Genomic DNA, 14,865 nt, shown 5'->3' on the forward strand with positions numbered 1-14,865 from the left:
TACTTTTTCTGTCAAATTTATTGTATAACATGATGTTTTGGTGCTTAATTTGTAAAATCATAACCTAATTTGATGTTTAATAGGCTTCTCCTTAATCTCTCCTTATTATCCAACATATTCGCTTATCCAACATTCTGCCGGCCCGTTTATGTTGGATAAGTGAGACTCTACTGTGTGTGTGTGTGTGTGTGTGTGTATGTGTGTGTGTATATATATATATATATATATATATATATATATATATATATATATATATATATGAGATAATAATAAGACTTTAATAAGGTAAGACTGCCCAACTCTGATTAACTATATACAGGGTGTTTGAAAAAGAACTCCCTAGTTTTAAATATAAAGTACTTAAAACTAGGGAGTTCTTTTTCAAACACCCTGTCCTTGAGTATAAGCCGACCTGAATACAGTATAAGCTGGACAGGACCTCACTCGAGTATAAGCTGAGGGGAGCTTTTTCAGCTCTGAAAAAGGACTGAAAAACTAGGCTTATACTCGAGTATATACAGTACTCTACTTCTATCTAAAATCTCTCAACAAATATGGAAAAGTAAAGAATGACTTAGAGGTCTCCCATTCATGGGATAACCATAAGTTGGAATTAACCTGATCAACAATTAAGAACAAATGCTCCTTGGTCATTATGGTTAGAGACATGTGTGATATTGACAAATGGATAGGCACATTTGGAAACAACCCTGTGTTCCAATTCAGTGTTTCTCTTTGAATGGATGTGTAATACTTTTACATGCCCTTTTTGTTTTTTTCTTCAAAGGGGGAACCTGGACCTCCTGGCAAAGGAATAGATATCAAGGTAAACAAAGAAAAATATTGACCAACACGATGAGAAACACTCATCCATCCTTTGACATGGTAGGCGGACCTTGGTGCACTGTAATGGTGATTCAGTGGCATGGTGGCTTGCACTGTAGTAAGCACTGCCTTTGTGGTTCTCAAAAAATTACCATATATACTCGAATATAAGCCGACCCAAATATAAGCCGAGGCATCTAATTTTACTACAAAAAAGCTGGGAAATCATTGACTCAGGTATAAGCCGAGGGTGGGAAATTTCAGAAATAAAAATAGATACCAATAAAATTACATTAATTGAGGCATCAGTAGGCTCAATGTTTTTGAATATTTACATCAAGCTCAAATTTAAGATAAGACTGTCTAACTTTGATTAAATCATTATTCTCATCTTCTTCAATGCAAATGTGCTTATGTATCCTTTTAATAATAATAGAGTAAAATAATGCATGTAATAATAATAATAAATACAGGAAAATAATACATGTAATAATAAATTTAGTATAATTATAAATGTAATAATAATAAGGTCAGAGTGAAATAATAAATGTACAGTAGATTCTCACTTATCCAACACTCGCTTATCCAACATTCTGGATTATCCAACGCATTTTTGTAGTCAATGTTTTCAATATATCGTGATATTTTGGTGCTAAATTCGTAAATACAGTAATTACTACATAGCATTACTGTATATTGAACTACTTTTTCTGTCAAATTTGTTGTATAACATGATGTTTTGGTGCTTAATTTGTAAAATCATAACCTAATGTGATGTTGAATAGGCTTTTCTTTAATCCCTCCTTATTATCCAAGATATTCGCTTATCCAAGGTTCTGCCGGCCGTTTATGTTGGATAAGTGAGACTCTACTGTGTATATATGTGTATATATATATATATATATATATATATATATATATGATAATAATAAGACTTTAATAAGGTAAGACTGCCCAACTCTGATTAACTATATACAGGATGTTTGAAAAAGAACTCCCTAGTTTTAAATATAAAGTACTTAAAACTAGGGAGTTCTTTTTCAAACACCCTGTACTTGAGTATAAACCGACCTGAATACAGTATAAGCTGGACAGGACCTCACTTAGGGAAATTTTAGGGAAATTACTTGAAGGCATTCAATAGTAGCAACAACAATGAATTAGTATATTGGAGAATTCCTGTAACTGATTGACTAAATCCCCAGATCAGATTCATTGCATATGTGATACCTTTTCAGCTTCAGAGCAAAGCAAAGGCAAGTGCCCTCTGAACAAACCTTCTTGAGAAAATGTTGTGATAGGATCACTGTAGGGTTGTCATAAATCAGAAACAACCTGAAGGCATGTGACATCAACAGTATGGATCAAAATCAAGGGCTGGGCTTTAACATACCTGGCTATTCACCAGCAGCAATAGATCTTTATCAACTGAAAGATTGGCAGTTTGAGCCAAGTCGGGGTGAGCACCCGACCTTCAGCCCAGCTCACTGTCAACCTAAGCAGTTCAAAAACAGCTGTGAGCGGTGAGTAGAGAAATTAGGCATCGCTTAAGTGGTGAGGTATTTTATGGCACTATAAAAGGAAATACCAGAAAATGCTGATGATCAAAGAATAGGAGGAAAAGTCTGTGATCAAGGGCTCATCTTCATAGAGCGACAGCACCCCCTGTGGCCAGAACCGAGCACAACCTCCAGGATGCCGAAAGTTGGAAAAATGCTACATACCTCTGTTGTCTGTCCTGTATGTCTAACGGCATTGAATGTTTGCCATGCATATGTTCTGTGATCCACCCTGAGTCCGCTTCAGGGTGAGAAGGGCGGAATATAAATGCTGTAAATGAATAAATAATAAATTAACAAAGCTGCTTATTAGTGTTGTGATTTCTTTCAAATACAGGATCTGGAAGGCCTTTTTGAAGCTTATGGTATCAAGGTATGTCCCCATTCTACCTATAACTACAATATGAATGCTTTAACTGTTAGACTAAACTTATTCTAGCATTGAAACTTTTTTGTGAAGGAAGATTCAACAGATTTTGGGTGAATGGTGGGGAGATTCAGGGAGCAGAAATAAGTCCAGATGCTACATGTTGCCCATCTCATCTCTACTACTGCTTTAAGTCTCTTTCTTCCAAGGATTGCCTATCTTGCTTCTCTTCTCTTTGTTTTTATTAACCTACAGCTGGCTGTTTTGAAGGAACTGACAGACCTTCTCCTGCAGGAAGGGTTTGAAATGGTGACCCAACATATAGCTACTTCCAAAAAAGGGAGAGGAAAGGCAGCCAGGAAGAAACAGGGACCCAAACAAGGCATGGACCATGTGGTGAGTGCCAGTGTCCAGTTCTGGGCACCACGATTCAAGAAAGATATTGATGTCCAGAAAAGGGCCATCAAAATGGTCAAAGGTATTGCGCCAAAATGCTAATGTGTATATGTGTGTGTGTAAAAGAAATCCCTTGAAAGATTCTTGCAAAGAAAGAGCTCTGCAAAAAGGGAGCTGAGATCTTTTTGCAGAGGCAAGCCATGCCTCAAACAATGTATCGGTTTGCTGGCAGATGGCTGGGTTTGTCAGTTGGGAATCTGGGCTTGCAGGGAGAGCACAGAAAAGACAGACTCTCTAGCTATGGTCAAGTAGCAGTTTAAATATGCTATGCTGGATATATTGAATGCTGATTGATTAGTTATTGATCTTATGCAACTACAAGGACATTGTACGATTGCTGAACTGTTTATTTATACTTCAACTCAACAAGTAAAGTTTCTTTTGTTCTTTCAATTCCTCTGCCTGGTGTGAGTCTTTTGCACATGGTGTTAACTGGACACTGCTGGATTCCACTATACTCGCTAACAAAAGGTTTGGAAGCTGAGGTCAATGAGGAGCAGAATAGGGAGCTGGGTATGTTTATCCTGGAGAAAAAAAGGTTGAAAGGACATGAGAGCCATGTTTCAGTATTTGAAAGGATGTCACATTGCGGAAGGAGTGAGCTTGTTTTCTGCTGCTCTAGAGACTAGGACACATGGTGCCATGGATTCAATCTCCAAGAAAAAATAATCAGTCTAAACATTAGGAAGAAGTTCCTGATAATAAGAAGAGTAGTATCTGCTGTCTCTGGATGTGTTGGAGGTTTTTAAGCAGAGGCTATTTGGCCATCTGCCAGGAGGGCTTGGCTTGGATTTTCCTGGAAAGCAGAATGGGGTTGGACTTAACGATCCTAGGAGTTTGTAAAGGGAAGTATGTTTTATAGAAAGCTGTTAAGGAGGAAAACCAAAGCCTTAGATTTCTTGAAAGCATGCCCTCCAACATTTCAAAGATGTCGTTTGACATCATTTTACCTGCAAGGGCTCAAGGTTATGGAATCCTGGTAGTTAAAGTTTTACAAGGTCCTTATCCTTCTCAGCCAAAGAGTCCTGATGCCTCACCAAACTATAAATCTCAGGATTCCATAACCTTGAGCCATGGCAGTTCAATTGATGCCAAACATCATTATTTCTACAGTTTAGATGCACCTCTAGGGATCAATCAAGCAATAAATCAATTGGGTTGTTGTGAGTGACTGATGACTGATGACTGATAACTGGTGGCTGGTGGGTGGTGGCTGATGCAAGAGGAAGGAACTCACTCCTTCCAGACACTCACAGGGTCATCACAGTTCATTACTGATTAACTCTTTCAACGTCCATACACTTCAGATGATGCAATCACTTTGCATTCCCAGGCACAGTACAAATTACATTTAAACATTCACCTTACACAAATCTTACATTGACAGAGGGAGCCTGGCCTCTGTTGCCTGGAGGCACCCTCTGCTTGGGAGGTGTTAATTTGATTGTTTTCTGTCAGGTGTTCCTCTGTTTCTGAGTGGTGTAATTTATTTACTGTCTTGATTCTGATGTTTTTTTTAATACTGGTAACCAAGTTTGTTCATTTTCAATGTTTCCTTCTTTCTGTTGAAATTGTCCACATGCTGTTGTCAAAGGTTTTCATGACCGGGATCACAGGGCTGTTGTATGTTTTCTGGGCTGTATAGCCATGTTCCAGAAGTATTATCTCCTGACGTTTCGGCCTCGCACATACCTCACAACCTCTGAGCATGCCTGTCATAGATGTGGGCAAAATGTCAGAAGAGAATACTTCTGGAACATGGCCATGCAGCCCGGAAAACATACAACAGCCCTGTCCACATGCTTCTTGCGGATTTCAAGGGCTTCTCTGTGTAGTCTGACATGATGGTTGTCAGAGTGGTCCAACATTTCTGTGTTCCCAACAACCCAGTGATTCCAGCCATGGAAGCCTTGGACAATACAACAAATTCATTGATTCATATCCCATCTTTTCCCCAAGATTCACTAGAAGACCTAGTAATCTTTGGTCTACTATTTTGCTATACTTTGCAGGCTCCAGCGAAGCCTGATGTTCCCAGTGAGACTTTAGCTACCACCGTAGAAATTCCCAGAGAAGATCTGAGCATAAATGGAGACTATGCCACCCAAGAAACGTTCTTGCCTTCTTTAACTTTACCACCCACCACTATTACTGAGGTAAGGAAATAAAGTGGTAGATCCTTGAATTTAATTGAAACAGGATGGGTGGGGACAATTTTGTTTTGTGAAACATTTCAGCTTTTGCCAAAACAAGTTAATTAGTTTTACAATCTATGTTTCTCTCAACATGGGGCTCAAGGTGTCTTGCACCACATTAAAGCAAGACGAAGCTAAAAACTTGATGGCAAAACTCTGAAATAAAACAGTTGGTTTCAAAGGTACAAAATAATTTTGTAAACAACACAATAAAGATAAAAATATACCATATCCCATTTTTAAAAATCCTCTTTTCCACAACCAGTTAATTATCCAATGAGCAGAACTCTTTTCAGAAGTTTTGCTGAATCATTCCCAGTCTGGAGTTTTTATTTCTGAGCCTGTTACTTCTGTGGGGGAAAATGATAGTGTTCCTCTTGATGATGGGAATATTTCAATTAGATCTATTGTTAGGGAAACTGAAAGTGGTTCTCATGAGAATCTGCCAGGGACTCTGAAATGAATGTGGAGGAATCAGGAGTGTTACTTATAACACTAAAGTTCAGAAGAGGTAGTGTGAAGCAAAGACAAATTTGTTGTTCCTAGAGGCTGAAGTATAAGCAAAGGGAACCCAAGTGTGAGAAAGAGTGGTGTCATACATAAGAATTAGAATTCTTAAGCAATTTGAGATAATGTTCATCGTGAGATCAACGGATTTTCATGGGCCAGGTTGCCTGTCTTTGGAGCTTTGAGTTAGGAGTTCTTGTCTTTGGTTCTGTATCTTGCTTTCCTGTTTAAGATCAATGCCTCTTGATTAAATTACAATTCTTGGTTCAAGTTTTCAAGCTTTTGGATTATAGTTATGCACAAAATTTCAAGCCTTTGGATATAGTTTTGGTATAAGTGTTGAAATCCCTGGATTACAATTTCTTGTTTTTACCTCTTGGGATTTCGGATTCATATTCAGAGTTGGTCACTGTTATTGGTTACACTGAAGAATATCAAACTTGTGGTTATAAGTTTGAAAATGCTTTTCCAGACTGTTCTTTTACTGTACCTTAATGGTTGCTTAGTCTGCTGATTTTGGAATGACTTTTGCATTATTGTCTATTCATTTTTGAAACTGCCTTCTCTATAATATAGTCTTTTATTAATAAAATTATTGCTTATTGTTGAACTGTGTGGTGTTTGGGTCTATATACACATATACACAGAGCCGGGCTGTGGTGCAGCTGGTTAGTAGCCAGCTCCAATAAATTACTACTGTCTGAGAGGTCATGAGATCAAAGCCCGAGTCGGGTAAAAACCCCCTTCCCCCCCCCAGACCATTTATAGCTCCAGCTCACTGTTTACCTAAGGAGCCAAAAAGATAGTTGCATCTGTCAAGTAGGAAATTTAGGTACGCTTTATGTGGGAGGCTAATTTAACTAAATTACAATGCCATAAAATTGCATGTGGAAAGGAATGAGGAAGTAATACCATCAAGGACTCGATGTTATAAGTGGACGGTGAAGCAGCAGCTCCCCCTGTGGCCTGAATCGAGCATACCCTCATGAAGCCAGAGCTGGAAAATGTTAAATTGCCTCTGTGTGTGTCTATATGTCGTATGTCTAATTACTATGTATATATGTGCATTGTAATCTGCCCTGAGTCCCCTTTGAGGTGAGAAGGGTAGAATATAAATAATGTAAATAAATAAATATAGACACTCTAATCATTTACCCATAACTACCGTAGTTAGATTAAAGAGAGCCTGAGAGATTTGACCTCTCACTCTTGCATCTCCTTTCCCATCCTTTCCTCCTTTCCCTTCCCTTCTTTCCTAAAGAGATTCCTAAAGGGAACTTTGCCCAAACATTTGTAAATCCTTCAGTACAATTCTGTGGTCAAATTCTGGCAAAAGTTGACCATACAGTCATGCTGGATGATTGAGCAATTCCTAGGGAGGTGTTTTCTCAGGTAAAAGAAAATTAGCATTTTTATTCCTGTTTTCCCCCACTTTCATAGGAGTCCCGCATCTCTAACTTTCATGGAAGTGGATGGCTATTCATAATATTAAAATCCAAGCATGGAAAAAAATCATAGATTCAAAGGGAGCCTACATCAAGATTGCACAACATAGACCTATAAGCCCAGAGTTATATGTTAATTAAGTTACGCAACTCTTGCATCGAAAGGCAATATAGCACAACTCCCAGGATTTCATAGCAGTGAGCCTTGACAGCTAAAGTGGTGCAAAACTGCATTAAACCTACAGTACAGATGAACCCGTAGACACCAGCCGTTTTCAATCCAGTAATGGCAACCAGTGAAAACTATTTTAAATGCAATTTCAAAACCCATCATTTAAAAAAATATTCAGCATAGAGAAATTATTATTATTTACCTTTCAGTTCCATTAGTGCTGCTTCCCAGGCACAATGCCAAGTCAGCAGGAAATTTTATATTCAGCTCTTGTTTTCCCTCATGACTCGTGAACATTGTTTTCTTATTTCATTAGACTGTTGCAGAAGAGAAGTTTACAACTCCTATTAATAGCAATTCAGGGACTTCTGAAATAACAGCCAGCAGCCTACAGCTGCGCCAGATGGAAACTATGAAAACAACAGAAAATCCAGAAGGAGGGGAAACAGCTGGAAATTATGACTTTCTACAGCCGGGAGGAATTGCTGAAAATGCCACTTTGGAGTCTCAAGAAGACAATTTCTCCCTGGAAGAATTGTCAATAAGAAAAGTGATGGAAGGAGAGGTAAAATACCAACGTTATAGTTCTAAAGTAGTTAAGGAGATGCATCTACACTGTAGAATTAATTTTTTTACAGTATTTATATTCCGCCTTTCTCACCCCATATAGGGAAAACGTTCAATGCCCAAATACACATAGAACCGAGACAGAGACAGACACAGAGGCAATTTAACCTTCTCCTGAGGGGATGTTCAATTCTGGCCACAGGGGGGAGCAGCTGCTTCATCATCCACTCTGACCGCACTTCCTCATTCCAACGTCGTAAATTAGTTAAACTTGCCTCCCCACTTTTATAAGTGGTACCTTATTTCCCACTTGATAGATGCAACTATCTTTCGGGTTGCTAGGTCAGCAACGAGCAGGGGCTATTTTTTTTTAATTGACGGGTGCTCACCACACCACGGGCTGGCCTCGAACTCATGACTTCATGGTCAGAGTGATTTATTGCAGCAGGCTGCTCACCAGCCTGCGCCACAGCCCGGCGCAGTTTGACACCACTTTAAGTGCCAGTTTGACACCACTTTAAGTGCCACAGTCCAATGCTCTGTAACCATAGCAGTTGTAGTTTTACAAGTTCTTTAGCTTTCTCTGACAAAAGGTACTGGTGCCTTACCATACTACAACTCCCAGGATTCCATTACATGGTAGTTAAAGTAGTGTCAAAATGCATTAATTCTGCAATGTGGATACACCTTTTTGTCCATATCCTTGCCAAAAGTTTGGAATTTGAGAATAAATTGTGTTGTCAAAGGTTTTCCCCAGAATGCCTGCTATAGGTGTGGGTGAAACTCCAGGAGAGAATGCTACTGGAACATGGCCATACAGCCTGGAAAACTCACAGAAACCCACTGAGAATAAATTCAATTCAGCACTTTCCCCTACTAACTTTTCTATGTACATTTCTTGTGCAAGGATCAAGTGTCTCCAGGAAAGTTTAAATGTTCTGTACTAAGGGAAGGTAAACACCGCAAAGAGAATAGTCCTCAATGTGGACAGTTTTTAATGTTTCACTCTCTGCAATGCTAGAAATGTCAGGAAAATTTTCATTGCCTGGCAAAATCTTGATAGAAGGCAATGCTTTTGTTTTGAGACCTACATCTCTGTTTGTCTTCCCTGAAACATTTATTCAATAAACCTGTTGTTAACAGCCTATTTGACTGCTGCACCTCAAAATTTAACATAGGATTCTTCATGTGATCTTGCAAGTGCAATTGTTGTTTCTTTAAAATGATATTTTTCATTAATATATGCTGAAACAATGTGCCGAAGCATCACGTACCTGGCTTGTGTTTAGTTGAATGTATACTTTGACAACCCAAAAAAGACACTTCTGTTTCTTCAGTTGGAACTTGGACCCATTCACATCAATTTGGAGACCCAATTCCACTCTCTGGAGAATGCATCGCTTCAGGTGACAGAGAATCCAAAGATAAGGAAAACTGGTGAAGACCCATTCAAGGTATGTAATGTCAAGTAGATAATGCTATGTGTTGTGGTTTAGTCTGATGATGAAGGGGGTTTGTGTTTATGCAGGTTGACCAAGGAAATGTTGAAGGCTCTGAATTGTCAGAAAGGCCGCAGGCTAACAGGGAAGCAGAAGTCAGTGATAAGGGTGACCTTTCACAGGTTTTAGAACAGAAAGTCCCCCACGACCTTCTGGCAAACAAACTAGTAAAATGTGGGCTAGACAAAACTACGGTTAGGTGGATCTGTAATTGGCTAAGCGAACGAACCCAAAGGGTGCTCACCAATGCGTCGTCTTCATCATGGAAAGAAGTGACAAGTGGAGTGCCGCAGGGCTCCGTCCTGGGCCCGGTTCTGTTCAGGATCTTTATTAACGACTTAGACGAAGGGTTAGAAGGCACGATCATCAAGTTTGCAGACGACACAAAACTGGGAGGGATAGCTAACACTCCAGAAGACAGGAGCAGAATTCAAAACGATCTTGACAGACTAGAGAGATAGGCCGAAACTAACAAAATGAAGTTCAACAGGGACAAATGCAAGAGACTTCACTTTGGCAGAAAAAATGGAAATCAAGATACAGAATGGGGGACGCCTGGCTTGACAGCAGTGTGTGCGAAAAAGACCTTGGAGTCCTCGTGGACAACAAGTTAAACATGAGCCAACAATGTGATGCGGCTGCTAAAAAAGCCAATGGGATTCTGGCCTGCATCAATAGGGGAATAGCGTCTAGATCCAGGGAAGTCCTGCTCCCCTCTATTCTGCCTTGGTCAGACCACACCTGGAATACTGTGTCCAATTTTGGGCACCACAGTTGAAGGGAGATGTTGACAAGCTGGAAAGCGTCCAGAGGAGGGCAACTAAAATTATCAAGGGTCTGGAGAACAAGCCCTATGAGGAGCGGCTTAAAGAGCTGGGCATGTTTAGCCTGCAGAAGAGAAGGCTGAGAGGAGACATGATAGCCATGTACAAATACGTGAAGGGAAGTCAAAGGGAGGAGGGAGCAAGCTTGTTTTCTGCTGCCCTGCAGACTAGGACACAGAACAATGTCTTCAAACTACAGGGAAGGAGATTCCACCTGAACATCAGGAAGAACTTCCTCACTGTGAGAAGGGCTGTTCGACAGTGGAACTCTCTCCCCCGGGCTGTGGTGGAGGCTCCTTCTTTGGAGGCTTTTAAGCAGAGGCTGGATGGCCATCTGTCGGGGGTGCTTTGAATGCGATTTCCTGCTTCTTAGCAGGGGGTTGGACTCGATGGCCCATGTGGTCTCTTCCAACTCTACTATTCTATGATCCTATGATTCTATGATCAACAAATCCCAGGTGGCTCTGGCAGCTAGTCAGAGGAGTCTTCCTTAGACAGAGATACAAAGTTAAGGTTAAGAGTTCATCGTCCCAGGCATTCTCTGAGACACTGGAACTGAGCCAATACACTTTCAGCCCCAAACAATTCCTTTGCTGTGCTCTTCCATCACTATTTCTTGTCTTCTATCTCTAAAGGTGTCCCCTTTTCCTGAGCTGGAGGTGGAAGGTAGTTCTTCAGAGCAGGCATCCAGAGAGGAGCAGGAGCCAAGGAAGAAAAGACGAAGGGAGAAGAAGAAGGAGAAAGAAGACAGTCAAGTCATGCAAGAGGTTGGTGGGTTTCAGGAAACCCTGTGGAAGAACTGCTTTATGCTAGTGTCTACGGACAGTATTTATCGATGACTTAGATGACAAAATAGAGGATGCCATGCTCTCACAGAGACTTTACTATTTCATCTAATTCGGCCTCCCTTAGTTAGAAGGGGTTCAGTTCTTTATTGTTAGTTTATGTGAGAGAACCATAGGCAGATCCAGTAGCTTCCCTGATGCCAGCCATTTTGGAAGAAGGTGCTGAGAGAAGCAAGAAAGCTGGACACTAGGCTTGTGCATTTCGGCTGAACCTCGATTTGTTTCTGCTGGCCGGATACCAGTAGACTTCTGTATTTGTTTTCACACACGTCCCGAAAATCGAGGCTAGCCGGATAGCTATATTTGTACTGCAGCCGGAAAATATGGCCAGATCCGTCTCAATGGCAGCAATGGGCGGGCTCCCCGGGCTCCACTTTCCATCATTTTAGGCAATAGCATCGTTTGTCGTTATATACTTGATTAAGATCTGGATTAAAAATCGTCAGAGTTAAGACACCACTTTCTGCTTCTGTGGAGGTTGGTGATTCCCATGTAAGTGGGACACAGAATATGCTCTTAAAACGATTATATCACCTGAGACTCTACTGTAACAACAATAATAGAGTAAAATAATAAATTTAATAATAATAATTAATAGAGTAAAATAATAAATATAATAATACCAATAATAATAGAGAAAAATACAGTAATAAATATACCATATATACTTGTGTATAAGGCGACCTGAATATAAGCTCACCAGGACCCTCACCCGAGTATAAGCTGAGGAGGTTTTTTTTTTCAGTCCTAAAAAAGGGCTGAAAAACTAGGCTTATACTCAAGTATATACAGTAATTATGCCCATCTGTATTTTATAAGTGTTTTTATGAATGTCTGATGTAATTTAATAACTTTTTAATTGATTCACAATGTATTGTACAATTTTATATATGTGTTTTATTGTAAGCTGCCCTGAGTCCCCTATTAGGTGAGAAGGGCCGGATTTAAATATTATAATAAATAAATACATAAATAATTATATTCTCTTCCAACTCCATAATTTCAAGTTCTTGCACGTTGAACTTTAGGCCCTCTGTTCTACCTCTGCAGAAATACATAAGACAGCATAATATATTTGGAAGAGATCCCAAAGGCCATCCAGTCCAACTCCATTCCTGCAATGTAGGAAGACACCATTCAAGCCCTCCCAACAGATGATCATCCAGCCTCTTTTTATAAATCTCAGAGAAGAAACTCCTGGTTACTTCCTCTTTATATCCCTTTGCCCTTTGAGTTGGCATTCACAGACATTGACTTCTGAATAAAGCAAGCAAAGCATATGGTGCCCATTATCGATCTCTGTTTCTTTATTTAGCTCATTAAATCTACAGTAGAGTCTCACTTATCCAACTTCCACTTATCCAACATTCTGTATTATCCAACGCAGTTGGCGTTTTTAGAGTCAATGTTTTTGTAGTCAATGTTTTCAATACATTGAGATATTAAATTCATAAATACAGTAATTACTACATTATGTTACCGTGTATTGAACTGCTTTTTCTGTTGATTTGTTGTAAAACATTATGTTTTGGTGCTTAATTTGTAAAATTATAATGTAATTTGATGTTTAATAGGCTTTTCCTTAATCCCTCCTTATTATCCAACATTTTTACTTCTCCAACGTTCTGTCAGCCCGTTTATGTTGGATAAGTGAGACTCTACTGTATATTGTAGGCTGCCATAAGTCAGAAATGGCTTGAAGGCACACAACAATGACAACCAGAAGACTTTATTGTCAAACTGGAAATAGCAAGGTTTACTGGATGTTGGTGGACTACAGACCCCAGCATTCTTTGGCTAGCATTGCAGGAGCTTACAGTCAGAGGAACTCGAGGACCACCCAATTTCTCCCCATTTTACTGGAATATATACAATCATGCCTATTAATATAGCATCCACTAGAGGGTAGCCGACACACACAATTCAGAATTAGGTATGAGGCATGTCATTGTCAAATAGGGGAATAAAAGTTATATTTGTATCTCTCTAGAGCAGGCATGGGCAAACTTCGGCCCTCCAGGTGTTTTGGACTCCAACTCCCACAATTCCTAACGGCCGGTAGGCCGTTAGGAATTGTGGGAGTTGGAGTCCAAAACACCTGGAGGGCCGAATTTTGCCCATGCCTGCTCTAGTCAATGCCAACCTGCTCTAATGATGCCACTAGCACAGGATAAAAAAGTAAAAGTTTCCTCCTGACTTTAAGTCTAGTTGTGTCTGACTCTGGGAGTTGGTGCTCGTTGTTGTGACTCAGCCTCTGTGTGATTCTGATGAAGATTCTGGGATGCAGTTTCAAGATGATGGGATTCAGGTTCAGGATGAGTTTCAAGATGACTCTGATGGGAATTATGGGTTTCAGGTGCAGGATGTTCCTGCTGTGGAAAATGAGGAGCAGGGAGAAATGATGTTGTTAATGAGGATGGTTCTCAGGTGCAAGAAGCAGGAAGGGAGAGCAGCTCCCAGCCTCGGCCTGATAACACTAACGAGGCCTGTGGCCTTGACGATGGGGCCGCATCTCTAGATCCAGCTAGTCGTTTGGAATTTTGGGGGTTGCGCAGAAGTCTCAGAATAGCAAATAAGAGGGAGGTCCAAGGGCAAAGAAATGCCTTCATGTTATGCTATTAAAGCAGTCGGCTGAGAGGGAAATCTTTGTCAAAGCAATTTCTTGCTCGAATCAAGAACCAAGACTGCTTTCCCACATTATCTTATGGCTTAGAATCATAGAATCATAGAATAGTAGAGTTGGAAGAGACCTCATGGGCCATTCAGTCCAACCCCCTGCCAAGAAGCAGGAAATTGCATTCAAACCACCCCTGACAGATGGCCATCCAGCCTCTGTTTAAAAGCCTCCAAAGAAGGAGCCTCCACCACAGCCCGGGGCAGAGAGTTCCACTGCTGAACAGCCCTCACAGTGAGGAAGTTCTTCCTGATGTTCAGGTGGAATCTCCTTTCCTAGTCTGCAGGGCAGCAGAAAACAAGCTTGCTCCCTCCTCCCTATGACTTCCCTTCACGTATTTGTACATGGCTTGGATGTATCCTCGTTTCTTGGACTTTGGTGTCTATTGAAAGGACTTTGCTTTATGTCTATTGGCTCTGTGGATTTGTTTCTTACAGCCTTGTTTTGCAACTATCTTTTGGAACTAAACTTTTGCCTTTTATGAACCGCCTTTTCTCTATTTCCTAATAAAACTACAAAGGACTACATTCTGTGTGCAAACTGGTGTCTTTAGCAAGATGAAGTTAACCTGAGGTGCAACACTCATCTCTATTTCTAAACCAAAGAGCCGGCGTTGTCCGTAGACACCTCCAAGGCCATGTGGCTGGCATGACTGCACGGAGCACTCTCTCACCAACCCATGGCTCCTTCCCTTTCAATCAGCTCTTGGGCACAAATGATGGACACATTCAACTCACAAACTCATTCAACAAAAACTAGCCCATTGCAAGGCATCGCCTAGGCTATTTTTGCTCTTGTTTATGAACTGGTTTTCTGGGAGTTTAATCAAAGTGGTTTTTCTAGCCCCATGGTTTCATTTAAAACGGCTCTTAATTAAATAATGCTATCGGCTCTAATTTCCCTATATACGATCACCCACTGGGGACTCTG

General features: G+C 40.4%; 1 protein-coding gene across 7 annotated transcripts in view; it reads left to right on the top strand.

The window, feature by feature from the left end:
• LOC103278810 (collagen alpha-1(VII) chain) overlaps positions 1 to 14,865 on the top strand; it is a 127,488-nt gene that overhangs the window by 102,670 nt on the left and 9,953 nt on the right. For 6 of the 7 annotated variants that reach the window (XM_062983326.1, XM_062983325.1, XM_062983327.1 and 3 more), the window contains 7 exons: positions 788 to 826; positions 2,722 to 2,757; positions 3,007 to 3,147; positions 5,220 to 5,363; positions 7,843 to 8,091; positions 9,431 to 9,547; positions 11,052 to 11,183. In XM_062983326.1, coding sequence (XP_062839396.1) covers positions 788 to 826; positions 2,722 to 2,757; positions 3,007 to 3,147; positions 5,220 to 5,363; positions 7,843 to 8,091; positions 9,431 to 9,547; positions 11,052 to 11,183 — 858 coding nt within the window. The remainder of the gene's footprint in view (positions 1 to 787; positions 827 to 2,721; positions 2,758 to 3,006; positions 3,148 to 5,219; positions 5,364 to 7,842; positions 8,092 to 9,430; positions 9,548 to 11,051; positions 11,184 to 14,865) is intronic. The other variant, XM_062983330.1, reaches the window with a different exon arrangement.

The sequence above is a fragment of the Anolis carolinensis genome, chromosome 5 (genome assembly GCF_035594765.1).
Source record: "Anolis carolinensis isolate JA03-04 chromosome 5, rAnoCar3.1.pri, whole genome shotgun sequence".
NCBI lineage: Eukaryota > Metazoa > Chordata > Lepidosauria > Squamata > Dactyloidae > Anolis > Anolis carolinensis.